The following is a 27,955-nucleotide window of genomic DNA, read 5'->3' as shown; positions in this document are numbered from 1 at the left end:
ACCTTACAAGTAATATATCCTTCCCTTAGTTGTGATATGTCATGTTACCTTGGGACTCCTCCTTACCTTAGTGGGGTACTCAGACCTGAGACTTTGCAGCTATTTGTATCACCGTGTGAATGGGGTGATTATACCCTGGAAAGAACCCTATGACATTCATTGATATCATTTCTTATGAACATATTGTTTTGGTCTTAAGAAATTTTAGGTTGTCTGTGTGCATTATTCAAGATGTCTAGGTTACAAATAGAATCCCAACTCAAACTAGCTTAAACAAACAAAAAGGAATCTGCTGACTCACATACCCAGGAAACTCAAGAGATGTGGTTGTTTTTAATAGCAAAGTTCAGGGATTCAAATGTTGTCATCAGGAATCTCTCACTTTTTAATCTCTCTCCATCTCTTTTTCTTTCATCTGTTTTTGCTTCATTCTCAATGGTAGAAGTTTACATTGTTCTTAAAGCTAGCAATTCTAAAGAACAGAGCACTACTTTGTCTTCTCCATCTAAACTCTGATTCCCCCCTGTGTCTGGGGAAGGTATTTTGATTGTCTAGCTTTGGATACATTCACTTCCAGGAAAGCATGGCCACATAATTCCCAACAGAATCAAGGGGAAGGTAGCTTCCAAAAAAGCAAGGAGAAAGGGCAAAAAAAAAAAAAAAAGCATTGTGCTGCACTTTTCAATAACATATGCCTCATGTTAAGTTTGTATAATTAGTGATGTTTTAGCAAATAGCAAAAATTAAAATACTTTGCAACAAATTATCATTTTTTTCTTAAATAGGATTGTACTTATCAAAGACTTAGATTCATAGTTTTGTCTTCCTTTAGGCTCTCATCTCTGTTCATTTCTAATGAGATTTCACATTTAGCAGCGGCTACATGCTCTAGAACATGATGAGAAGTAAATTGTGATTAATGCCCAGCCTCAGTTAATAACCCAGGAGGATTTTACATTTTAAATTAAATAACATTCTTCCTCATTTTAAGCTGACAATGACAGAAGATCACAGAGCAGCGCTTTCTCAGTCTCCTTTGTCACCCTTGACTAAAGCCACGGAGGTATCACAACGAAGCAACCCTGAAGACACCTTCAATGGGGATACCGTTCACCCAATTTACAAATATATTTCGAATGATTTACCAAGGTAAGAATATTATTTCAGCAGCTTAAACTGAATTCTGAAGGGGATAAAAGTGCTTAAAGAAGGTTGTCTATGTAAATGCTCAATATTTAGTAGAGATTATGTCACACATAACTTGGAGATGTGATGGTTGTTGCCTGGGTTACAGCCCTTCCATTTTTTTTTTTCTATTTTATGGGAAGAAAAAAGATAGATGATGCAATAAACATAAATTATTCCTAGAGTCTGACTTGTGGACAGGTGGGATAGTGATAATAACAGGAATGGCAAGGCAGATGATATTTGCTATATACCACTCACCATGCTGAGTGCTTAACCTGCATTATATTTATTTAGTACTCAAAACAACTCTGGGAGGAATGTAAGGCAGACAGTATTTTAGACATCTCCATTTTATATATGAGGAAACAAAGACCTAGAGAGGTTCATTAAGATCACACAGCTGCTAGGTAGAGAAGGTACAGTTTGAACCCGAATGTATCTAACTCCACAGCCAAAACTCAACTATTATATTCTACTGCACTTCTCAGAAATATAAAGCAGAGGAGACAAGAGGTATTTTTCCTGTGTTTCTTCTCTATTAGAAAGTGAAAGAACAAAAAAGTGTCTGTCAGGTATTGACTATTGGCTGGCTAAACGTGATGCCATAGTTTTTACGTTAAAAAGAAAATGTGAACTATAAAAGCATTGAAGAAACTATTCTTAAATTAGGGATTGTGTTAATCTCCTTACAGAAGTGCTAGGTCATATTTATATCTTAGAACAGATTGATTTTTTTTATATGTCACTAAGTTTTAGGTGAAAGTGAAATCTAGACTTCAGCTAACCTTTGCTTTGCCTTATTCCTCTGAGCTATGAGTGCATATTAGCAACATATGAGATAATTGACACAACGTGCTAGCTATATGGCTAGATAATTTTTAGAAAATCATTACCCAGTGGTTATATTGTAGAGACATAGTTTTCTCATGATAGTTCCTCCCAACTGACAGTGGAAGAAACATTGGTTCCTCCCAATAAGACAATGGAAAAAAATTTCTAAATAGAATTTTTAAGTAGTCCTTTATACAAATGCCAATGCTAATATAATGTGTATTTGCACATTTTTTATTGCTTTTAGAATTTATTTTTACCAATTTTCCTTTTCAAAATAGTACTACATTCACTTTTTATTCTATCTTTTGTAAAACTGTAATTTTATTTATTCAGTTTCTTTCTGCTTTTTTCTCATATTCCTTCTTAGATTCTGAGTCTCTAACTCTGGTTTTATTTGCCCTTTTTTTAACACATCAGTCTTTTATTTTCATGTGACACTTTTCCTACCACCTGGTTTTTATAGTTTGTTTAAATGTGCTTCTTCTATTTCTTTGTCTGGATCCTAACTTCTTTTCTGTCACTATTGTCTGTTACCATCAACTTTGATTATGGTATACCTAGAAAATCAAGTAACCCTCTCTGGGCAACTGAACAGAAAGTCAAAGACAATGCCCAGAGGTCTTTTACTTTCATGAAAAAGAAAATGATGAGTTTCAACCTGAAAGCGGTCAAGTTCATAAAGGCTAATGGTAATCTAAGATCCATTGGTATTAATATGATTATCAGTGAGAGGCAATTTTCTCTATGAGTAAAAACATTTTCCCCCTGATTGAGGTTAAAACTTCTCTTGTCTCATCCTTTTTTTCCTTGCCACCTTTCTTCTGCCATCTTTGTGATCTTTTTATGAGAAATAATTATTAAAATATAGTCAATTTGTTATTCCTTTACTTATATTACAGAGATTGTGCTTTTCTTCACTAATTAACGCATTGTACATGTACAAATTCTGTCCACATATATTAAATCCATTCTTTGCAACCATGCAGTGATGAGTCACTTTATTCTCATGTTATTATCTGTGGTTTTAATTTACTTTTTATTATATTTATATTATCCTTATTTTCTCTTGTTCTTGTGTTCTTACAGTGTTTTTCCTCTGTCACCTCATGTTACATTTGTATGTAATACAGTAAAAATTGCTGTGCCAGGAGCCTTCCCCCCACAAAAGATAACTAATCACCAACAGTGTGAGTTCAATACCAAAGAAGGTCTGATCCTCCCATTTTATGACTTACCACTAGGAGGCCAGATGACTGGAAAAGTCTAGCTTCATTCCTGTGGCTACTTCAAGGAAACAACATAATGAGAAACTTTTCCTACCCAGCTGTAGTCTGTTGTGTTCTCAGGTGAACTGGAACAGGGTGTTGGCCTTTGAGGCATGAAGCAGAATCAATTATTTATTGATAACAGGTATCTAGGGGTAGTTCTGCTATATTTATAGAAAGTTTCTCTAAATGCTGAGGTGGAAGATTTCCAAATTAAAATTGCATTTTAGAACTAACAGAATGTTCTAAACAATTAATATCTTTCTATCCCACATATAAAATACTTTTTAATAATTTTTAGCTGATGATCATCTAAGAATGTAATTTCATGATTTTCTTTTTGTAAAATATTTATTTATTTGGCTGCACTGGGTCTTAGCGGCAGCATGCGGGATCTTCGTTGTGGCATGTGGGATCTTTAGTTGTGGTTTGTGGGATCTTTTAGTTGCAGCATGTGGGATCTTTAGTTGTGGGACGCAGGATCTCTAATTGCAGCACTTCGGATCTATTTCCCTGACTAGGGATTGAACCCAGGCCCCCTGCATTGGGATTGCGGAGTCTTAGCCACTGGACCACCAGGGAAGTCCCTCATGATTTTCTTTTGTTTTCTTTTCCTTTCTTTCCTTTTTTTTTACATCTTTATTGGAGTACAATTGCTTTACAATGTTGTGTTAATTTCTGCTGTAAAACAAAGTGAATCAGCTGTATGTATTCTTTTTTTTTTTTTTTGCGGTACGCGGGCCTCTCACTGTTGTGGCCTCTCCCGTTGCGGAGCACAGGCTCCGGACATGCAGGCTCAGCGGCCATGGCTCACGGGCCCAGCCGCTCTGCGGCATGTGGGATCTTCCCGGACTGGGGCATGAACCCGTGTCCCCTGCATCGGTAGGCGGACTCTCAACCACTGCGCCACCAGGGAAGCCCTGTATGTATTCTTAATAGAATGTTATATTGCTTTTTTTTATCCTGCTTGCAGCTGAGTGTAATAACAACTCTTTTAGTTCCCTGAGGGGACAAATTATTTTTAGTACATTACATTAGGACTTAAATCAGTTTTAAAAGTGAATTGCCAACAACTTCTTCTTATAGATTATCTGGGTTGCTTTTTCACAGACAAATCTTGCTTTCAAGGAGACTAACAGTGCCTAATCTATTCATTCATTTTTTATGTCATTTTAGTTATCTTGGCTATTCTGAATTGGAATCAGTCAGACTATTTTTGAAATATAAACATTTGGTTATATCGCCTTTTCTAGGGACAGTTTAAGTTTAGTAATCTCATCATTCCAAAGATGAGCTGTCAGTTCCCACCATGGGATGAGCAGCAGAACGAAGTGAGGGGAACACTGCCCAGTGGTTAATGAAGCAAGACAATGCTTTCACTGTTTTCAACATCCATTGACCAACAAATTACACTTTTCATAATTCATAACTTTTTCTCAGATTTTTCCTTCAAGCCATAAAAAAACTCTACAGATCCAAACATTAATATATTATTTACTTTAAAAAATGTTAAAAGACTATATTGCTTTTTGAAAATTTAGATTTCCTCTGGAAAATCCTTATACAATATTTATAACCTCCCCTGACTTCAGATTTAAGATGTACTTTATTTTTATTCCTTTGCACTTTTACACAAGCAGAAGTAGTATTCTTTTTTTCCTTTGGGTAGGATGATTTATGCCCTGATCCTACACTCAGATGGGTCCTTTACAAATTTTATAAATTGTTCTTCTTGTTTAGATTTCCTTCTACAAAAGCGAGCAAGTTCAATTTAACAGACATTGAATATCTCCTTTACAGTATATGTGTAATTTGAACAGATACGTTAGTTACTAGTCAGTCGTCGAATTACAAATAAAAATTCGACTTATGTGTTATAAAATAACTGAAAATTGCTCTGCAATCAAGGTATCTTTACCAATATTTCCAGGTCAAACTAGAATTATATTTTCTTCTGGTGTTCAGAATAAAATTGGGGGGAAATTGTTCAGATATATTATTACCACTTCTATTATTCACTTTCCATGATGTTTAAATCACACTTTATCTAGCAATTGTAGAAAGTTATTTATATCTTTAGAGGTTATTTCTTTCATCAAATTGGAGGAAAGGTAGGATGACGATTAGTGAAATCTTTGTGCACTCCAGATTTTATACAAGTTTCCATGCACCAAACGTATGTGGGTTTATTTCTTTTATCTGCTATCAATATTTTAAGCTGGTGATTTATTATTGAATGTACTTAGGGTCATTTTCCTTCATGTTTACATTTTCTTATTTGTATTTATTCCAATTAGAGAGTTTAATTACCATTAAAATGGTAATAGGATAAAGACAAGTTTTAAAAATGACAATATTAAAAAATACCCATAACTCTTCAGGAAGGTTTAAATGCCATGAGAATATAAAGCGAGAAATATATGCTTGTCAAATATAGAGTATAAATAAATAATTTAGATGAAAATGGTTGACTACATTTAACAAAGAGACTACCAAATAATGAGGGGCTAAAGAGTGGTTGTTAGATTTGATGTACTTCATTGTATATTGTAAGTAATTGCTATCCATAAAAATTCTATGGCTTCTGTATAAGAAAGAGAGACATTTTGACAGACAACACTGGTATGAAGCGACAGCAAGCACAAATCCTTGGCAACTGTCATTATCCTGATGTTGAATTCACATCCAAACTGTGTGATAACTTAAACCTGCATGCTTGTTATTGAGCCATGATCTGTCAAAGTAGCCACACTTCCTACTTATGAATAGAATTATTAGCCACGTGCAGATTTCTGCCATAGAAATCTAAACTCACCAAGGATGCTTTGTGTTTCAAAAAACGGGGAAAAGCCTCCATGTCATTGTATACTTATGCTGAAATTTCTGGTGATGTGTTCCTGATTAAGTAAAAGTCAAATTTTTAAAAAATAGTTTATATTTTAGCCCTTCATAAAATTAATTCAAAACTAGTAAAGATTTTGAATAAAATTAAAAGTAAAGCAAATGTAATTAGAAATCTAATTGTGTAAGTTAGGCTACTATTAACAGAGAGTAACAGGAAACACAACTGAAAGTGACTTTAAAAGTGAACAGTCCACTGTCTCATGTAATAGGAACTTCAGAAGCAGGGCAATTCTAGGGTTAAATTCAGTGGTTCTGCTGGGTTATCAAAGAGCCTGGTTCTTTGTATCTTGTGCTCTACCATCCTCAGAATATTGGCTAGATCATTAGGTTTGACTCCTCCTACTTGCAAGGCTCATCACATGTTCACTCAACAATATCCAACTAAAGAAGACAGATACTTGATCATTTATATCTCTTTCTTATTAGGGCAAAAAAACCTTTCTCCAAAAGACTTCTCCTCATTTCTCATTGGCCAAAATTACTTAATTAATCAAAACAAGGCAAGGGAAATGGAACTAGCATCATTGGTATTAGACCATTGAGTATTTACCCACTGGAGCTGATCAGGGGATGCCTTCCATGGGCATAAGAGGGTGAATATTCAAACATAACTTAGGCTTTTTATCTAAAGGGGGGAATGACTCTTAGATAAATATTCAACGTTACACGACATAACTCTTAGCTTTGGCTTTATTATATTTTACTACTTAAACTGTGTATGTTTCTTATCAATGGCATTTTTGTGACACACCTTTGCACAATGTCGTAATTATCAAAGAACAATTGCTGCATATTAGTTGCTAGTTGAGTATCGCAGTGAAAAGAGATAAGGATCTTACCATTGCAGAGAGGGATATGAAATCATCTGAAATCACATAATAAATCACAAAGCAAACATATCAATATGCAAAACAATACATCATTTCTTGCACAGGACCTGGGGGAATGACTTGGAATAAGGAGTGACTAGGATCTCGTGGGGTTAACTCCTTGCATGTGTCTTGCCAGCTTGAACAGTTTTGTAGAGATTTTCTCTATGTCCCTAACCTCTGAACTCATGATGACCCTCATGATAGACAAGACTTTTCCTTCACAGTACTAATCATAGTGAGTAATTGTACATTTATATTCATGACAATGTATATAACAGTTCTCTTCCACTAGACAATTATTGTACTATGGAAGGGTTTTAGAAAGTGTAAGCACTGAGTTCAGATTAATATTTATTAAAATACTTACTGATTGAAAGGTGTACAGTAATGGATATAGATCAGCTGAGTGAACACCATTGACAAAAAGGCATACATGTAAGAACGGTGGAAGGCAACGTGGTGCAATTATAGCTGAGGGATATTACAGGGGGGCAATGATGGTACCACTTGGTAGAAGTCCTTGAGTGAGAGAGCGGCAAGTATGACTTTATTAGGAGTTTTCCTCAAGTTGCTATAAAAAGCCACTAAGATTCACTAATGCTGTTAAAACAGAAGAAATGAGAAGAAAAATTGCTCTTGTCAAAACTAGAATCATACCTTTAAATCTTGTCATGGTCTATTTATCTGCTTTTTCTATACTCCTCCCTGGGCATAATTTTATACTTTTAGACATCACACCATTACTTAGTTGTTGCTTTGTGAAACAAAAATTGTAAATTAGATTTAATGGAAACCACAGAGAGTAAAGCATAATTAGATCTTAGCCTGAGATATTAAGGGGGTTGTCAATTCCACAATGTTTAAGATATGTCCCTGATAATCTTTTTGATTATAATAGAAAGCCTATATGTAGATGAGGTATAGTACTGTTTCAGAAAAGGATAAAAGCTTAGTTAATCTCTTAATGTACCTTCCAGCTTTGTAATTCTTTGATTTATCATATCCATTGTATCATACGTAGAAATTGTTTAAAAGATTCAATAACCTAAAATTTTATAGTTTTTAATTAACCAATAGTTTTTTTATCCATACTTCTTTAAGGTTAAATTTTGACATATTTTACTTCATCTTTCTCTAAACACACATAAAATTCTTAAATAGTTACATAGTTTGTATATGTTTGTAGTATAGACACACATAACCACATTTGTTCTTTGTTCTTTTTTATGACCTAATTTCTAAAGAATTATTCAGTTGCTAAAAGAAATGATCTATTTAATCTATTTCCAATAACTGACAATAAACTAACTCAGAAGTGATGTAGCTGATGCGTTTTTTCTTTTTTTTTTTTTTTTTTTTTTGGTGGTACGCGGGCCTCTCATTGTTGTGGCTCTCCCTTTGCGGAGCACAGGCTCTGGACGCACAGGCTCAGCGGCAATGGCTCACGGGCCCAGCCGCTCCGCAGCATGTGGGATCTTCCTGGACGGGGGCACGAACCCGTGTCCCCTGCATCGGCAGGCAGACTCTCAACCACTGCACCACCAGGGAAGCCCAGCTGATGCTTTTTAAAAGAAATATACCAGAACATTTACATCCAGATGAATACCCCCCCCCCCTTGAAAATATCTACTTTAGGAAGTAGTAATTTATTCTAATAACAATGCCACTTCTCAAAGCACTTTCTTCAGTTCCTCTTTGGATTTGCCATCAGAAACTGTGGTACATTCTTTAAAATAGTTTCAGTATTTAATGATGATAAAATTTAATCTTAAGTAGTTGCATTTGAATTTTCCAGAAAATAAAATATCTGGATCTAAATTTGGTGTAAAAATGGATAGTCAAGAGTGCATAATTGTATAGCTAGTGTGGTAGGCAGAAATCTAATCTGGTCCCCAAGATTTCCACCCCCTGGTATATATGCCTGTATAATTCCCTCCTCTTGAGTGTGGGTGGGATTGTGAATATGATAGGATGTCACTCCCATGATTAGGTTACATTATATGGCAAAGGAGATTTTTGCAGTTGTAGTTAAGGCATATAATCAGTTGTCTTTGAGTTAATCAAATGGGAGATTATCCTGGGTGAGCTTGACCTAATCAGATCTACTCTTTTTTTTTTTATTTTTAACATCTTTATTGGAGTATAATTGCTTTACAAGGGTGTGTTAGTTTCTGCTGTATAACAAAGTGAATCAGCTATATATATACATATATCCCCATATCCAGATCTACTCTTTAAGTGAGAGTTTGGAGATCAGAGACAGAAAAGTCAGAAAGGTGAGTTCCCCTGGCTTCAAAGAAGATGAGAGTAACTATGAGTTCTTTAGCTATAAGGAACTAAATTCTGGCAAAAACTAAATGAGCTTGGAAGAAGACCCTGAGCATCAGATGAGACTGCAGCCCCAGCTGACACCTTGATTTCAGCCTTATGAGATCCCGAGCAGAGGTTCCTGCTAAACTTTGCCCAGACTTCTGACCCACGGAAACTGTGCTATAATAAATAGGTGTTGTTTTAAGCCACTAAGTTTGTGGTGATTTGTTGCACAGCAATAGAAAATTAATATAGGTAGATAGATAAGAAATATTTCTTAAGAAGATGTATTTCTAAAACAGTGTGATTGATGTTCTTGTATCAACCTAATATAGTGGCTTTTAGATTTCAGGCTAGAAAAGGATGCTTTTTACCAGTGGTAAAAATGATTTTTACCAGTGGTAGAAGAGTAAGTAATACAATGATGATTGGAATATTTGATGGAAATTGAGGGTCTAGCATTTTAGATGGTAGGAAGGGATCAGTATGATATAGTGATTTCAGCTATCAAACCTACCAGGGCAGATGTGAACGTACAGGAAGTAAGAACATTTTTATACAAGAAGGTAGCATAGAAGTCTTACTGAAGAGGGAACTTCTTGAAATCTGTGTATATGTGAATTACAGATATAATGAAAGATTCACAGTAGAGACTTATCATAGACTTCAGGACAAGACAATAAGATGGACATAGAAAGCTTAAAAAGAAGATCTGTGTTATAAATTTAGCCCAGGTTCTAGAATGTGGTAGAAAGCTTCAACAGTAACTGAAGACAAAGTGAGGTTATTTTATGGATAAAAGATCATTTCCTAAAACAGTTTGTTTAGAAATCCACATGGAATTCCTGGTTGAGAATTAACAAAGTCCAAGAAAACTGCCATACAACTTATCAAAATTTATAAAAGACAGCTGTAACAAATTGTAGATCTTAAAAGAAATTATAATATAAAATTTATGTAATTAGAAATTCTTTAGAAACACAGAGAGGACAGGGTGCAAAGCCTCAGACCCATGCAAGCAGAATTTTGGAGCTGAGTTCCTTGCATAAAACCAGGAGCTGTGAAAGGTAGATGCACCTATCCATGAAAAATGGAATAAAAAAGTATTGCTACCAGCCAGAGGAAACAGCAATAAATGGATATGATACGGTCTAAGATTCTTGCATTGTCTGAAAGTAATGTTAGTCATTTATGTTAAACTTTAGTAAGACAAGAGTGTATATTGTAATATCTAATGTTTCCACTAAAAATAAGGTTAAACAAAGTGTGGCATACAACCTAATAGAAGGGAAAAATGTAACAATTTTTTTAAGTATTATTTAATCCAAGAGAAAATAAGAAAGGAATGAAAAGGAACATAAAACAAGAAAAATAGAAAACAAAGCATAAGCATGAAGGTAAATTTTCAAAGGACAAAGACTGTCCTGGTGAAGGAGATAACCTTGTGAATATATATTAAATGTAAACAAACTAAATTCTCAAAAGGCAAAAACTGTCTTTGAAAGGAGGATAACTATGTAAAGATGTATATAAATCTGGAGGAGGAGGGAAATTCACTTTAATAAATCTGAATGTCATGGGATTTTTAGGAGATTTTTGCAGAGGGGGCGAGAAGGGTCTTTTAAAATAAAAAGGGGAGGAGAAACAAGAGAAAGAAAGAAAAATAGGGAGACTACAATTGTGGTGACTTAAATACCATCTAGATATTAAAGCTTTATTGGATCAAGAGCACTACTGGCTCACTGCTGCTAATGTAGAGCTACCTCCTTGCCCACCTCCCCATTACTTTCCTGTATTTTAAGTTTCAGTTCCATTGTAGTAGCCATCTGTTTTCCTGAACTTTTTTGAATAGGAACTTCGATTTTCTAACTAATGGAAAATAAGGAAACTTTAGGGTTAATGGGAATAATATTATAGGACGATAGTTAAGTATAGATATTGTGGAGCCAGACTACTTGGATTTGATTCCTCTCTCTGACACCTGCCTGCTGTGTGACCTTTGACAAGTTCTGTAAGCCCTCAGTTTACTCATCTGTAAAAGGAAAAATATAGGACTGTTGTAAGGATTAAATGTAAATATAAGTAAAATGCTTAGAACAGTGACTGTCACAATGAGTGCTTTGTAGTCATTAACTGTTAGTATTGTTACTATTATTGTCATTATGAGGGGTATGATATACTATTTATTCCTTATCTAGCCTGTGGACTGGGTTAGTGTCCCTGTAACTGAGTGGGTAAGGGCTAAAAGGGCTGATGAAACTATTCAATGAAGACTTTCTGGGACTCTGCCTACAACTTCACCTGCTTCAGTGTCCAGGTGACTTAGTATAAAATAGAGTTAGAGAGATGTCTCTTCTTCCCACCTCTGTACTGAACTGTTCTGGCATTCCAAGCACTGGAATCTTGGGGAATACTACAAGGCAGCACCTCCATGTGGATCTCATTGCTCTTGTGATGGCCAGTGGCAGCAGTGAGGTAGTAAGATGAAACAGCTATGACTCTCACCAACAGATTTTTATAGGGACTTAGGAGGCAATTTTAGGAATTTATAGTGCACTACCTTAGGGACTCAGAAATAAATGGGGAGGATTTTGAAGGGGGAATAAAGTCCTGTATTATGGGGACTTCCCTGGTGGCACAGTGGTTAAGAATCCACCTGCCAATGCAGGGGACACGAGTTTGAGCCCTGGTCTGGGAAGATCCCACAGGCCACGGGGCAGTTAAGCCTGTGTGCCACAACTACTGAGCCTGCATGCCATAATTACTGAAGCCCATGCACCTAGAGCCCATGCTCCTCAACAAGAGAAGCCACTGCAATGAGAAGCTCACGCACTGAAATGAAGAGTAGCCCCCGCTCGCTGCAACTAGAGAAAGCCTGCGTGCAGCAACAAAGACCCAATGCAGCCAAAAAAAAAAAAAAAGTCCTGTATTACGATGATGGGATAATCATGCTGGCAGCTGTTTGCTCACTCTAAAGGTTGGCATCAAGGAGGACAATCCTATCTTGCAACCCATATCCCTTTGTGCCAACATTGACAACAAACTACTGTGCCAGATGGTCCAGAGACTGGGCTTAAAATCACAATATTACGTTCTCAATTTCTGTACAATTAGAAGTGAATGGCTACCCTATCAAACTACCACTGGCATTTTTCACAGAATTAGAACAAAAAATTTCACAATTTTTATGGAAACACAAAAGACCCCGAATAGCCAAAGCAATCTTGAGAAAGAAAAACGGAGCTGGAGGAATCAGGCTCCCTGACTTCAGACTATACTACAAAGCTACAGTAAGCAAGACAGTATGGTACTGGCACAAAAACAGAAATATAGATCAATGGAAGAGGATAGAAAGCCCAGAGATAAACCCACACACATATGGTCACCTTATCTTTGATAAAGGAGGCAAGAATATACAATGGAGAAAAGACAGCCTCTTCAATAAGTGGTGCTGGGAAAACTGGACAGCTACATGTAAAAGAATGAAATTAGAACACTCCCTAACACCATACACAAAAGTAAACACAAAATGGATTAAAGACCTAAATGTAAGGCCAGACACCATCAAACTCTTAGAGGAAAACATAGGCAAAACCACTCCATGACATAAATCACAGCAAGATCCTTTTTGACCCACCTCCTAGAGAAATGGAAATAAAAACAAAAATAAACAAATGGGACCTAATGAAACTTAAAAGCTTTTACACAGCAAAGGAAACCATAAACAAGACGAAAAGGCAACCCTCAGAATGGGAGAAAGTATTTGCAAATGAAGCAACTGACAAAGGATTCATCTCCAAAACATACAAGCAACTCATACAAGCAGCTCATACAAGCAGCTCAATATCAAAAAAACAAACAACCCAATCCAAAAATGGGCAGAAGACCTAAATAGACATTTCTCCAAAGAAGATATACAGATTGCCAACAAACACATGAAAGAACGCTCAACATCATTAATCATTAGAGAAATGCAAATCAAAACTACAATAAGGTATCACCTCACACCAATCAGAATGGCCGTCATCAAAAAATCTACGAACAATAAATGCTGGAGAGGGTGTGGAGAAAAGGGAACCCTCTTGCTCTGTTGGTGGGAATGTAAATTGATACAGCCAGCATGGAGAACAGTATGGAGGTTCCTTAAAAAACTAAAAATAGAACTACCATACAACCCAGCAATCCCACTACTGGGCATATACCCTGAGAAGACCATAATTCAAAAAGAGACATGTACCGCAATGTTCATTGCAGCTCTATTTACAATAGCCAGGAGACAGAAGCAACCTAAGTGTCCATCGACAGATGAATGGATAAAGAAGATGTGGCACATATATACAATGGAATATTACTCAGCCATAAAAAGAAACAAAATTGAGTTATTTGTAGTGAGGTGGATGGACCTAGAGACTGTCATACAGAGTGAAGTAAGTCAGAAAGAGAAAAACAAATACCGTATGCTAACACATATATATGGAATCTAAAAAAGAAAGAAAATTGTCAGAAGAACCTAGGGGCCAGACAGGAATAAAGATGCAGACCTACGAGAGAATGGACTTGAGGATAAGGGGAGGGGGAAGGGTAAGCTAGGACAAAGTGAGAGAGTGGCATGGACATATATATACTACCAAATGCAAAATAGATAGCTAGTGGGAAGCAGCCGCATAGCACAGAGAGATCAGCTCGGTGCTTTGTGACCTCCTAGAGGGGTGGGATAGGGAGGGTAGCAGGGAGAGAGTTGCAAGAGGGAAGAGATATGGGGACATATATATATGTATATGTATAACTGATTCACTTTGTTATAAAGCAGAAACTGACACACCATTGTAAAGCAATTATACTCTAATAAAGATGTTTAAAAAAAAAGTGAATGGCTAAAATTAAAATAACCAGAAGTATCAAAACAGCCTTTGAGTAGTGGGTTTTTTTTTTTTAACATTTTATCTTTTTAATATAAAATAAACTTGCCTGGAAACAGATCGTTAAACACATCTGGTAGTAATTTAAATTGTGTGATATGTTTAGTGAGGACTTTTTCAATCAATTAAATTTATAGTATCTCTGCTTATCTCAGTATAGGCCATGCAAGTTCCCTGCCAATTACATTTTCGTTTTTTGGGAGGCATCTGAGACCCATCTTACTCTAACTCCTCTGTACCTTATTATCCTGCTGTCCTATCCATAGTTTTTTGGCCACTGATGGGTACTTTCCCATCCACACGTTTGCCAGTGGCTTATGAAGTTGTCCAGCTTGAGAGTTCTATCCAACAGGGGTGTCCTATATTGGGTAGTGATGAAATTAAACTTTCAGGGGAATTGAATGTATCATACAGAGAGAGTCTGCAGAAAGTCATGTGGTATAGAAATGGGAAGATACATAGAGGAAGTTAGCAGAAGCCATGAGGAAAGAGGAGGAGAACAGAGATAGGTTAGGCAATAAAATGTACAAAGAGGAAGCAGATAGACACAGAAGGAGAGATGAGGTTATTAAGTCAAAAAATGGTCTAGAGTTGTTCTTAAGTCACTAGTATATCCTAGAGAGCAATAAATGGTCTTCTAATTCTCTTTGTGCTCTTCTAGAGTGGTTTTATCTCCTTTCTTAACTTTCTGTGTATCCTGTTATAAGCTCTATCACTTGAAACCCAAATGCCTGTTTATTCCTTGCAAACTGAATGATCCTAACACCCTCATTTCCAGCATTAATTTAACAAACCATGTGTGTGAATTTAATTCCCACGTAGGACAAGTTAGCTTTGCCAAGTTCTGTGATCCTCCTCTCACGCACACAATGACTAGGAAACACATCAGTTGTTACAAGAAAGAACAGTTCCACAGTGTGTAAGAACTAGTGCACACCTGTCTTCAGTGTTGATAAAATAAATCAAAGCTGAAGACTAGGGACTTTCCTGGTGGCGCAGTGGTTAAGAATGTGCCTGCCAATGCAGGGGACACAGGTTCGATCCCCGGTCTGGGGAGATCCCACATGCCACAGAGCAACTAAGCCTGTGCACCACAACTACTGAACCTGCGTTCTAGAGCCCGCGAGCCACAACTACTGAAGCCTGCACTCCTAGAACCCGTGCTCCGGAACAAGAGAAGCCACCGTGATGAGAAGCCCGCACACTGCAACGAAGAGTAGCCCCTGCTCGCCGCAACTAGAAAAAGCCCAGCGCAGCAACGAAGACCCAATGCCACCAAAAAAAAAAAAAAAAAAAGCTGAAGACTAAAGATGGTGAAACAGTAGTTACTTTTTAACATGAAAAACTACCCTTTCTCCCCTTTTACATATAAATTACTAGAGAAAAATAAGTAATAAATACATATATGATAGAAGCATATAGTTTAATTCTTTTTACCATTTACCAGGTAAATCTCATATAATTTATTTTCCTAACCCTACCAGAATCATGTGGAGTTGGGAGGGGTAGGGATGGATAGTTCTCAAAAGGATGCAAGTTCTGTTACCATAATACAGGGGAAAGATATTCCAGCAGACAAAAATAATAGATAACCCTTATACAACTCAGTTGGAAAAAAAGCAAAATATGCTTGACAAAAATATTACATTCCAGTAAAATCTGTAAAGACCATATACCAATCTGAAAAATTGTTGTAAAACAGTGTTAAGTAAAAAAGGCAAAGTATTAAGATGAAGGTATGATGTGGTTGAAGCTTTGGAATATGCAAAAATTAATAACCTTTTTGCATTGTGATAGTAGAATAATGGATTATTACATAAAATCATTAGTATATTTGTAAAAATATTTGACAGTAAACAAAATGCATTCATTAAAAAAGAAAGACACCTCATTCTGCATTTAGTAGAGAATTTCTTTTCTTTCTTTACATGAGAATTTGCTTTCCAAGTAACTGTGTATGGGCACTGGGAGCTGATTATGAGATTTGCAGATCTTTCCTCCTGGCTTTACTGCTCTTCCCCCAGGTTGAAGAGCTTGGTGACCATTTGCAGCTCTGTTGCTGTTGCTGCAGAAACACCACCACTGTGACATGACTGCTGCCATATACCACCACTCCCCACTGCCATCAGGTAGTTTGCAGGGAGGTCCCACCTCAGCCAGAGCTAAAGTCCAGTGATCCATTCAAGATGCTGTTTGCCACAGTTATGAACCTGGGTGGATCCTCAGAATGTAGGGAAGGCCATTTCTCTCCTCAGTGCTATGCACAGTCCAGGGCAGACTGGGATAGAAACATGTGATGACAACAACAACAAAATACAACTGCTTGGATCCCAGTGTTTGAGCTCCACTGACCCGCTGTGTCAACTCTCATCCACATGCAACCATTTACCCTGTGGCACATAACTACCTTCCATTCTTTCAGAGGAAATAATAAAACATTTTACACCCTTGTGGACATAAAGAAGACAGGCCAGATGAAATAATTATGATTATAATGAAATGTGTGCATGAGAAAAATTTGGAGTAGGGGTTGTTCGTGCCAAGCTTTCCACACTAAGCATGTGTTATTTTGTAATTGTGTGTGGAGGGGAGGTTACATTATATTACTTATAAGGACTATTGAGGAACTAGCAAATTGGAAAGAGTCAGGTATGGTTGGTATAAAAATAGCCCCAATTACAGTAATACATGGAAACTAACTATCCCCTATGGCTGATCCTCTACCCAACAGCTCAATATTCTCAAATATGTTTAAGCTTGTTTCATTTTATCATGCCAGCAATTCTACATTTTCCATCTTTCTGACTTGGTATTTGCATAGATTTACATATCATCCCAGGTCATGTGGTCCCCTGTTAAAGTATTTAGTTCATCTAAATACTGCTCTTTCAGCTTAAATACCAGGTAGGGTAATCAACTATCCCAATTTGTCTGAGACTAAGGGAATTTTTGAGATATGTGGCTTTAGTGCCAAAGCCAGGACAGTCCTGAGCAAACCAGGATGAGTTATCACCCAATCCCAGGTCTGCTGTAAAGACTTTACCAACTTTATTCCAACGCACAAAAGTTTCAAGGAATTCTTTTTGCACTTAAGGTTAATATACACCCAGTTGTAAGCAGTTTATTTAACATACCTTCTCTCTTTATTAGGGGATAGTTTGCAAGTTTCTTGAGGGTAGGAGCCACATCTCTTTAATTTTTATATTTACTAATACTTAACAGAGTGCTAGTGTTTAATAAATCAATGTAAGAATTTTAAAATGTTACTTAACATTGCTTCAAGCATTACACAATTTTTCTTCATTAGTTTCATTAAGTGATTAAATTTAATGGTTATGAATGTGGGTTTTATTTTAGGACATCTTGCTGTTCAGTTTCCCACCAAGTCAACTACTGATTATGTGAGCACGGGCAAGTTAATTAGCCTCTCTGAGCCACAACTTTTTAAATCTGTAAAATGGGGATAAAAATAATACCCACCTCCCAGGGATATTGTAAGGCTTAAGCAAAATACTGTCTAAGTGTGTAATGTTTTGTCTAGCACATAGCACACAACTAGTTATTATGTGGTAGCTGTTAATAAGTGATCACACATCAATTCACTATATTCTTCCCTGCATTGTTTCTTTCAGAGAGTTTATGTCATCCCAGGCAAAAGCAGTTATTAAACCTACTGAAGATTATTTGCAGCCTCAGTTTGGCCCCAACAGACTTTTACATTCAGCGGCAGCATCAGAAGGGTCAGGACTTCAAGATTGCTCCACACATCAAACAGCATCAGATCATAGCCATGATGAAATATCAGACCCAGATAGCTACAAATCAAACAGTAAAAACAATTCTTTTTTTATATCAGCATCCAAGAGAAACAGACCTGTCAGTGCTCCAGTGGGTCAACTGAGGTAATCAAAGCTGTTCTCTGTTCTTTTTAACTGACTGTTGAAGCTTTTTCCTTTGAGAAGAATTTATAATGACTCAGTTGACTATTTCAAACATTAAAATGTAACACATCTCTAGAGTTTTGTTTCTGCTTTTGTTTTGTTTACTCTTTTCTTTGAAAGCACCTGAGTAGAATGTTGCTAATTACACTTGGGGAGAACATGAGATACACTTGAACGCGGATAATATGAAACTCTGAAAGGAATATTTGAAGCAGAATCAGGCTAAGACCATGAAATACCTTGGTTTACCAGATATTTGTGTAAAAGTAGAAATGCATACTTTTGATATTTAACCAATATTTGAAATAAAATGAAATTGAAATGAACTTTAAAACCATTTTGTGTATGTTTTCACATCAAGATTGTTATCATAAACTGTTAAGTTTATGGATAGAAGAAAATGTTGATAAAAATAAAAATTAAACTAAGAAACTGATATTCACATTATTTTCATATGTTCAAATAGGTGGATATATCGTGGTTTTAATTTATCTCACATTTTTACTTTAAAATGTTTACTTTGCTGCTGTGGCATTAGGAGTTACCAGGGTTAGCTAGAGAACTCTTAAGTAAAAAGTATGACATGTTAGTCATTTACATGTACTTTTGCTGAGAAACATAATACAGATTGAAACTGGTTTTGACTGAAAACAAAACTTAGAAATCTTCTCTTACTGCCCCCAAGCAATTTGAAATGAAAGCAATAAAATTGACTTCAGAATGAAAAGTTTAGTATGATGTATTTGAATTTCAAATCTTTAAAAAAAAATCAAAGAACTTTGATAAACATGAAAACTTAAGGGAAAATCTAGGCCATTTACTATTTCATGATGATAAGACCGTATTACTATTTTTTTTTGCTTTCTGTTAGAATATAGCATATATATATGTGTATTTTTTAAAAATGAGTGTTGTGATGTTTTATAGTAAAATGATTTAAATGGTTTATTCTGAGATATGTGTTTTACATGAACAGTTTTGGCAAACTTATCATGTATTAAATATTTTTAAATATTTAAGCATATATGGGCAATCTTATCCTATAAAAAGGTGGTTTGGTTTTTTTTTGAGGAATATTTAGGAACAATCGTTAGTGCTTATATCTGTAGAAAATACCCAGGGTAATATTTACTTAAATATTTTTACTAATCAACGTGCACAAATTGTTGTGTGTTTTTTTCTTCAGAGTTGCAGAGTCCTCTTCTTTAAAATTTAAGTTGCACCAGGATTGGCATAGATTGTCTCAAAGATACAAACTTCAACCCAGAGTGATTAGAGTAACAGCTTACAAAAATGGATCTAGAACAGTTTTTGCCAAAGTTACTGTACCAACCATCACCTTGGTAACTGGTGTCCAAAAGTTTTCAGTGATTTATTTCTTCCCTTATTCTCTTTATCTATGAAAAGTGAGAAAGATGACATTTATTGTTTAAAATTTTCTGTATCTGTAAATTGCTTATATGTATATACATAGACCTCACAGGCATTGCATTCCTTTTTTTATCAATATATAAGTAGTATATTTAATTAAACAGATACAATGGCTTTATATCTCTATAGCATTGTTAAAATGATGGAATGTTCAAGGACTAGAATTTGAGAATCAAATATTCTCAGTGTTGTGATTAACCTATTTGTATATTTTCAACTGCTACAAAATAACCATATTGGCGGAGTTATTGAGTTACTTAACTTGGCAAGTGGCTCAGTGGGTTTCTATTTGATCATTGCATCTTTTGTTTAGCGGAAATGTGTTACTTTCTTTGTTGTCAATCCCTTTCTCTTACCTCTTGCTTTCTGTTAGTTGCTGGAGGAGTGCACGGAAAAGCTGAATCTGAACATGGCTGCACGACGAGTATTCTTGGCAGACGGCACTGAAGCCCTCAAACCCGAAGACATACCCTGTGAAGCCGATGTTTATGTTTCAACGGGAGAGCCCTTTTTAGATCCATTCAAAAAAATTAAAGGTAAAAAAAAAAAACCAACAACACCCTACCCCCCCCCACAGTAAATTGCTTAAGGGGTGCAATTAAAAAATGATTTTCATTCTGTCTTTTTTGCATGGTTTAACAAAACTAATGTTTACGCATTTACAGCTCAGTAAGAGGATAATGTGCTTAATGAAAGAAAAATCCACTGACAGCCACGTTTATTGCCCTTCATTAGCATTGGTGCTTAATTTAATATAGATCTGAATAGACATTAGGGAGCCTGCAGGAGGTTAAATGGTGAAAATATAATAAATTAAATCAGAGATTATTGAATTTACTGTTTAGTTTCTGTGACACTCAACAGACATAATTCATTAGACTTATTCTCTCAGAAAATAGTTCAAAGTTTCAAGTATCATTTATTCATTTACACTCTTGGTCTTTTTTCAGATGGCATTAACATAATTTTGAAAATGTGGCCAGTAATGAACATATAATTCTTATATACATGTGATTTTCCAAATGAAATTTTTCATAAGATAAATGCTACAGCTTGACTTTTAACCTTGAAATGTATATATATTTTACATTTACAAAATATGAATATGTATATTTTAGACACACTTGTAGGTAAGGTCTTTTTTAAAAGTCCATTGTTTCTAACACTTCAGAAATGTGGAGATTTTCTAAAATTAAAAGAAAAATTTTTTTCAGTGGGAAAGAATCTGTTTTAAGAGAGAAATAAAAGTACCACTGTGTAAGAATATTCTTCTAAGCATGTCATACCCAGGGTCTGTTATCAAGTGCTGTATATGGTAATCACATTTAAATGACATAAGAACTTTGCCATACAAATTCAGTGTATCTAACTGCTGTATTCCCCTCTGCTTTTTATACCTTATTAGAAGTATTCTTTTTTTTCCTGCAACTGCTGTAAAGCCAGTGAACCCAAGGCAAGTCTAGGCAGTAATTGCATAAGTAGAAAAAAAGTAATTCTGAAGTTCATTACAGATGAAGTGATGAAAATTCTTCTTCTATTAATGTTATTATATAAAATGATACTAGGATGTCTATCTCTTTAAGAATACTTGATCATTAGGAAATAATTTCTTGAATTCCTTAGAAAGTTCAAGGTAATTTGGTCCTTGTAAAGAAACTTGTTGCTACAATACACAGTGAAAATTACCTATGCAGTAGTGTAGACCCATATATTTTTCAAATTTTGCTTCAACTTTAAAATATGGCTGCCTTTATTTTGTATTCAGTGAATCATCTGCTTGTATAAAAGCATGAGTCTTTGTGGGTAAATGTTTCTGTGACTTTTTTATATTCAGATATATATATAATAAATGCTTCCTTAAGATCCTCATTTATTTTTATTAATCAGAAGTACTTGCCGTTCTTATGATTATGGTATTTTGCAAGAGATATATAAAAATTATTTATAGCTAAGCTTCTTAGAAGATCTGGACATGTATGCCTAAAATAACAATGTCACACACATGACTAAGCTTGGTGGATGATTTTTAAATGTACAAACTAATTTCCTCCTACTTTTTGTTTTCTCTTTTATCCTTTTAAAGCCAAGTCTAGAACAAAAAACTTCTCTGCTTTGTCTGCGTATCTTTGGCTGTGTTTCACTGTGACATGCACTGCTGTTCTTTTAGCACCAAAATGTTGGCACACACTCCTGAAAATTTCACACCATCTCTTGCTGGATCAGCAAGCTTAACCCACCAAAATCTGGTGTTGTGCAATGGTTTTTGACTGATAATCAATCTTTATGCTGCTCGACAGTTGTTGCTGGGACACGGAGTAGAGCAGGTGGCAGATGTGCCTCGTCTTTTGAGAAAAGAAATTGTAGGTGAGCTTGGATACAGACTAGCACATCACATGTCCGTTAAAAAGACTTAAGTATAATGGGGAAAAACCACTTGTCTAAGTTAAGCTCATAGATAAGCCTATAAGCCTAAAAATTGATACTTGGTTTCTTTCAGAACAAGAATATAAACACCAATAATTTATTATATATATATTAAATAATACTTTGTTTCATATATGTAATTTATCATATATATGTATATAATTTGAGAGGGGTGTGGGGAGATTTCATATATGTATACCACCTACACATTCACTTTTTCAAATCAGGTTAAAATTACCTTTCTTGCATGAGTTTCATAGATAATCGATAATTTGCCAACTTGTTGTCATGAGTTTACCATAAAAATAAAACATGCATGAGTAGCTTTGAAAGTGGTAGATAAATTTAGAGTAAGGAGGCATTCTCAGAAGTTGGAAAATTCTATTTTCTTAAGGTAAATTGGAGGAAAACTCCTGGTAGAATTTGGTGTTACTGTTGTATCTTTCCAAATGAGCATGAATATTTTATGTACAACTCACCAACAAGCATTAGAGTCAGTAACTGGTCATTATTTTAATATACTGATTTTCATTCATTCAACAAACATTCATTGAGAGTCTACTATGTGCCAGGTACGAGGCCAGATCAGAGACAGATAAAAAAAGGGACTCATAGTCTGATTTCTTTTTTTGTCATTATCCCTTCATCTCTGATTTTAAATTAAAAAAAATTTTTTAAACCGAATGCTTTGGGCCCTCCAAAGGAAAATTCACTTTATTTCTGGCACAGGAAAGCCAAATAAATCTATGTATATTTTGGCAATTATATTTCCATACTTCATTATTTTCTTATTCTTTAGAAAAATAGTGTAGAGAGTGAAAATTGCCTTGGAACTATTTCCAGATTTACTAAGGTAGAAAGAGACCTGCAGAACATCTCTGAGTTTTGAAATATTTTACCACTCTTTTGAGCATCACTGTTGACAACCAGTGGCACTGGATTTAATAGAAAGCTGGAGAGCTATTCATCACATACCTCCAAACACAGAGCTTTCATATAGAGGTCAAGCCAAGGTCAAGACTGACATGAAGCATTCCCTGTTGAAATGCAATATTAGAATAATTCTTACATTTGAAGTTGAACACCTAAACAGAAAGATTAATTGTGTGTGGGAAAAACAGAAAGCATTTTTATGAAGAGATTTGATGAAGATCAACTGTCTTATTAAGTCTTGTAATTCTGCCATTTGAAGATTCTGAAATTTATTAATGATTCCTCTAGAACTGTGAAGATGTAGTTAATGAGTTGTTTGAAAAGGCATTTTTAAAGTTTTCAGATTCATGGGCATACAGTTTAGGTTTTATTCACAGTGTCCTGGATCTTCTACTTAATAGTGGCACAGTAAAAATTCTTGCATCAGATTCATGGGGTTTATAAGAGTTCAGCTCCTTTACAACTGCTAGGAGCTGTAGGCAATGCAAACCTAGCATAAGAAATGGTTCATGCTCTGCAGTAGCTTAAATGTCTTAAAAAGATGAGGGAAAAAATCTGTTTGGGCCTAATTCATTAGGTCCAAGTTTCACTGTGTATGGAGTTCTGATTGTTTATTTTTATTCATTTATTGTTTTTAGTTTTGTATTTTCCTTCTTTCCTGTATATCCTATTCTACTATTTGGCTTTCAGTGTTATCATTTATAGTGATTCATTTCAGTCCTGAGTTTTGTTAACCAGAAGTGAAACTGAGTATTACGAATAGGATTTTACATCTTTTATATACTGTATTGTGAAGATGTAGTCACAGAAAAAAAAAAGCCATGAAAAGAGTTCTTGATACTACACCTAAGATCTAAATTTAAACCTAGAGATTTCTGCTAACTGCCATGTGATCTACAAAATGAAATAATTTGCTGTGACAGCTAGTGATTGACAAGAATATGTGTGAGCACATTTAAAATAGGCCATCTTTTCATGTAGAAGTAAATGTCAGTGAAATGATGGATTCTCATCATTTTAATTATTGATGATTTGGAAATATTTCAATTCCACGGCATACAAGACACATTCTAAATAGCAGCATAACACTTTTTCTCATATCTGCATCAGTAATGAAATGTTCTGTCATATTTTGTTTTTCAAAAAATGCATTAGTTTAATGAACCTGGATTCATGCATTATATTCTGTTCCATTATATGTCTCCTGAATTTGTCGACTTTTAAATGGTTGTGTTAAAAGCACAAGTTTCAAGAAGTGATCCACTACCCACATCACACTTGCTATTCTTGCTGCTGGATCTCAGGACAATGCTACAGTGCTGTCTACACCGATGGCTGCATTAGTCCTGCTAAAGCTAATACTGGGCTTTGTGATGTTCACCCATAGCGTGACCACTACTTAACTTGGGCAGCTGCAACAGGAGTTAGAGTGGGTGTTCCCAAATTCTCTATTATCATTTTGTTTGTATAGTATAGGTATTAGGTGAGATTGTCAGTCCACCTCCTCTCCCACTTAGCTGCATATACCAAAAGCAGGAAAATGATATTATGCAGAGAAAAAAAACCCACTTCTGAGAGAGCACATGATTCTTTTATCTATTTCTACAAGTGAGGGTAAAACTATAGGCGTATATTTTATATATTTCCCTATTTCAAAAGTTTTAAACCTAGAAATGTGTACAGTATCCTTACTATATAAACAGATGTGGGTCTGAAGACATTGCAAGAGATGGACGGCCCCTGCCACCAAAAGGAATCCTTTAGCCAGTAGGAAAATTTAGAGCAAGCATATGGCAACATCTCATACTGTCAAAATAACAAATCATTGAGAAACATCTAAATTCTTGACATATCCATGAATTGTTGAATTGTATATATTGTATATATGCACACAGAGGCTACACTTGTTTAATGAAGATGCCTGCAAACCTATAACTGTCCTGATAATTTGAATACTTTCTGCATGCCATGCACTCAGCACGTGCTTAAAGTGTATTATACTTTCTCCTTACAACCCCTGAGTTAGTGCTACAAGTCCACAGTCTCTTATATGCAATTCTAAAATCCAAAATTGCAGATGACCAAACAATTTTTTCATAACTCATTTAATAGCAGGACCTTATTTGGTATAACCAATCAATTGTTTTGAAGAAAAATAATTAATGTGTTTGATTATGGGCTGCTCTCCTAGACCTTGCTGGGCACATTACATAATATTTGATATATGTAACATATTAACATTTTTGAAATTCAAAAATTTCTACTTATGGAATCATATCTGACCTTAAGCGTTTTGGATATGGTCTTTCTGTCATAGCTGCAAAGAAATCTGATAAATTTTAATTCTCACTAGGATATTAACTCAGAAGGGTTATAAATGCTGTCTTTATCACCTTGAGTTGTTTGCTACATGGGTAAAAGTGGACAGAGAGAACATCTCCCTGACTAGAGCTGAGAGAGTGAGTGGAAGGCAATAAAAAAAAAATATGGTTCCGTCTAAGGAGACAGAGGAATAGTTAAAGAGAGACCATTCATTCATTCAGTCATTTCCTCAAGTAGTGTTTATTGAATCCCTAAGTATGCCAGGATATGGTGTGAACAAGACAGAGGTCTTGTGGAACTCTGGTTCTAATAAGGTGGAAGAAGCAATAGACATAAACATATAGAGAACGAAATAAGTTATTTATTGACAGTGTTAAGTGTTATAAAGGCAATAAAAAGGGTAGTATCACAAGAATAAATGATGTCATGGAAACAAAAGGAGGGAATTTAAAATCTGAACCAGGCGTTTGCAGTAACCTTTTTAAATGAAATCTCTTAGGCAGTTGTCTACCTACCCTGCTTGCTACTTTACCTGAGAATTCATTTATATAGTCTATACATACTCTTTCAGGGTTTTGCCTTCCAAACCATTCGTTTTTGAAGCTTTCAGATATCTGTTAGGAGAGACATGAGAAATGCATTATTATTTAGTGGGAAGAACACTCGACTTGAAGTCAGGTGGTATTGCAAGATTCTAGTCCCTGTTATATGACCTTGGGCAGATTGGTCTGCATGTCATTATCCTTACCTGTATAATAGAGGTAATATCTAAAAGGATTATTGGATAGTGGCTTAATTTTCTAAAAAAAACGATAAATTATTTGAAAATGTTTATAAATCCATCGTCAAAATAGAACACAGAGAATAGCATTTCATACACATAACTAAAGTTCCAAATGCTGTTAAGATCCCAAGGCAGGGCTTCCCTGGTGGCACAGTGGTTAAGAATCTGCCTGCCAATGCCGGGGACACGGGTTTGAGCCCTGGTCCGGGAAGATCCCACATGCCGCGGAACAACTAAGCCCGTGCACCACAACTACTGAGCCTGTGCTATAGAGCCCGCGAGCCACAACTACTGAGCCCGTGTGCCACAGCTACTGAGGCCCGCACATCTAGAGCCCGTGCTCCGCAACAAAAGAAGCCACCACAATGGGAAGCCCGCACACCGCAATGAAGAGTAGCCCCTGCTCACTGCAACTGGATAAAGCCCGCACGCAGCAACGAAGACCCAACACAGCCAAAAATAAATTTATTTATTTATTTATTTATCTTTAAAAAGATGCATATCAAAGGAATATTTTCAATGAGCCCAGGCTCTTGCATCTTCCCATACATAGAAAAACGCTAAAAAAAAAGATCCCAAGGCTATTAATCAGAACCTTGTGTCCACTGTTACCTTCCCAGAATAGCTGCCTGGGTTTGGGAAAACAGCAACAACAACACAATAATTTGTCTCTACTTTTTTATCACTGCCAGGGAAGCAAACTACTCTATGAACCTGGGCACGTCACTTAACCTCTCTTAGCCTCATTTTCCTCATCCATAAATTGAGCCCAATAGTGTAGCTATGAGGAGTAAATAAGACGATGTATGTAAGAAGCCTGGTGTATATGTGTCTAAAACATTGTATTTGCACATGTTCTTTATCTATTTTCCTTCTTTTGCTCCAGCTCTTGCTCAACACGTTTCCATCAGTTTTGCATACATGAAAGTACCTGGTTTTACTACCAAAGGTATTTGCTAGGTCCGAGATCTTAAAATACATACAACCAAATTAAAATCCCTACCAAGCACTTGTGTTACAGCATGATATGGGAATCTGAGTTAAAGCCTTGGAAGTCTCACTATATTGTACTTTTTGCTTTGAGAATTTTTCTGGGGTGTGAGTCAAAATCAAGTCCTTTTAGAAAAGGAGCCCCAATTGGCCTTGCTCTGCTCAATTCCAAGAGTGGTATTTTAAAATATGTTTATGACCCAAGGCGAGCCTTAACTTTAAGCTGCCATAACTTATTTCAAGAAAGTTCACAGAAAAGTTCAAGGAAAGGGTGACAACATTTTGATTGGCACAATAGATGGGATGTTTGTAATTTTAATCAAATTTAAATTGAAGACATACTTCAAATGATATGTCAGACTAGTGTTACTGAGTTAAAATCTAATGACAACCACTGTCATTATGAGTTAAGTATAGCCATCATGCCTATAGCAATAAATGATGACACTTAAGAACATGTAGAAACAAAGAACGCAAGTATTTAGAGAAAAGGGAGTGACTAGAAACTCAGTTGAACACAGGAATGTGACCTGGATTTAGTCTATTTACCAAACACAGAAGCAATTGTGTTTTGAGCAGATGATATAATTGAATATAGCAGTATGTTTTCTTACTGTCAGAGCATTTATATTTTATAAACTCGTCTTGCACCCATGAAATGATGTGCTTGTTCACATTTAATGTCATTATCTATACTTACTTGACAGTCAGAGCATTAATGTATTTTCAAGTTTATCGCCCAACTACAAGAGAATGAATTTTTAAAAATAAGATTTTTAATAAGCCCATGGACTTGAAGTTGCAAGTTTGCTGTTTTTATTCTGGTGACAGACTAAGG

The 27,955-nt window shown here is 35.6% G+C and overlaps 1 protein-coding gene across 1 annotated transcript in view; it reads left to right on the top strand.

The window, feature by feature from the left end:
- Nucleotides 1–997: 997 nt before the first annotated feature.
- Nucleotides 998–27,955, top strand: part of DCDC1 (doublecortin domain containing 1) — a gene marked incomplete at both ends in the record, with an annotated part of 429,210 nt that continues 402,252 nt past the window's right edge. The window contains 4 exons of the mRNA XM_082661206.1: nucleotides 998–1,149; nucleotides 17,925–18,194; nucleotides 19,420–19,576; nucleotides 20,038–20,200. Coding sequence (XP_082517332.1) covers nucleotides 998–1,149; nucleotides 17,925–18,194; nucleotides 19,420–19,576; nucleotides 20,038–20,200 — 742 coding nt within the window. The remainder of the gene's footprint in view (nucleotides 1,150–17,924; nucleotides 18,195–19,419; nucleotides 19,577–20,037; nucleotides 20,201–27,955) is intronic.

The sequence above is a fragment of the Grampus griseus genome, assembly GCF_964374135.1.
Source record: "Grampus griseus genome assembly, chromosome: 8".
In the NCBI taxonomy this organism is placed as follows: domain Eukaryota; kingdom Metazoa; phylum Chordata; class Mammalia; order Artiodactyla; family Delphinidae; genus Grampus; species Grampus griseus.
This window is presented reverse-complemented; position numbering and strand designations above follow the sequence as displayed.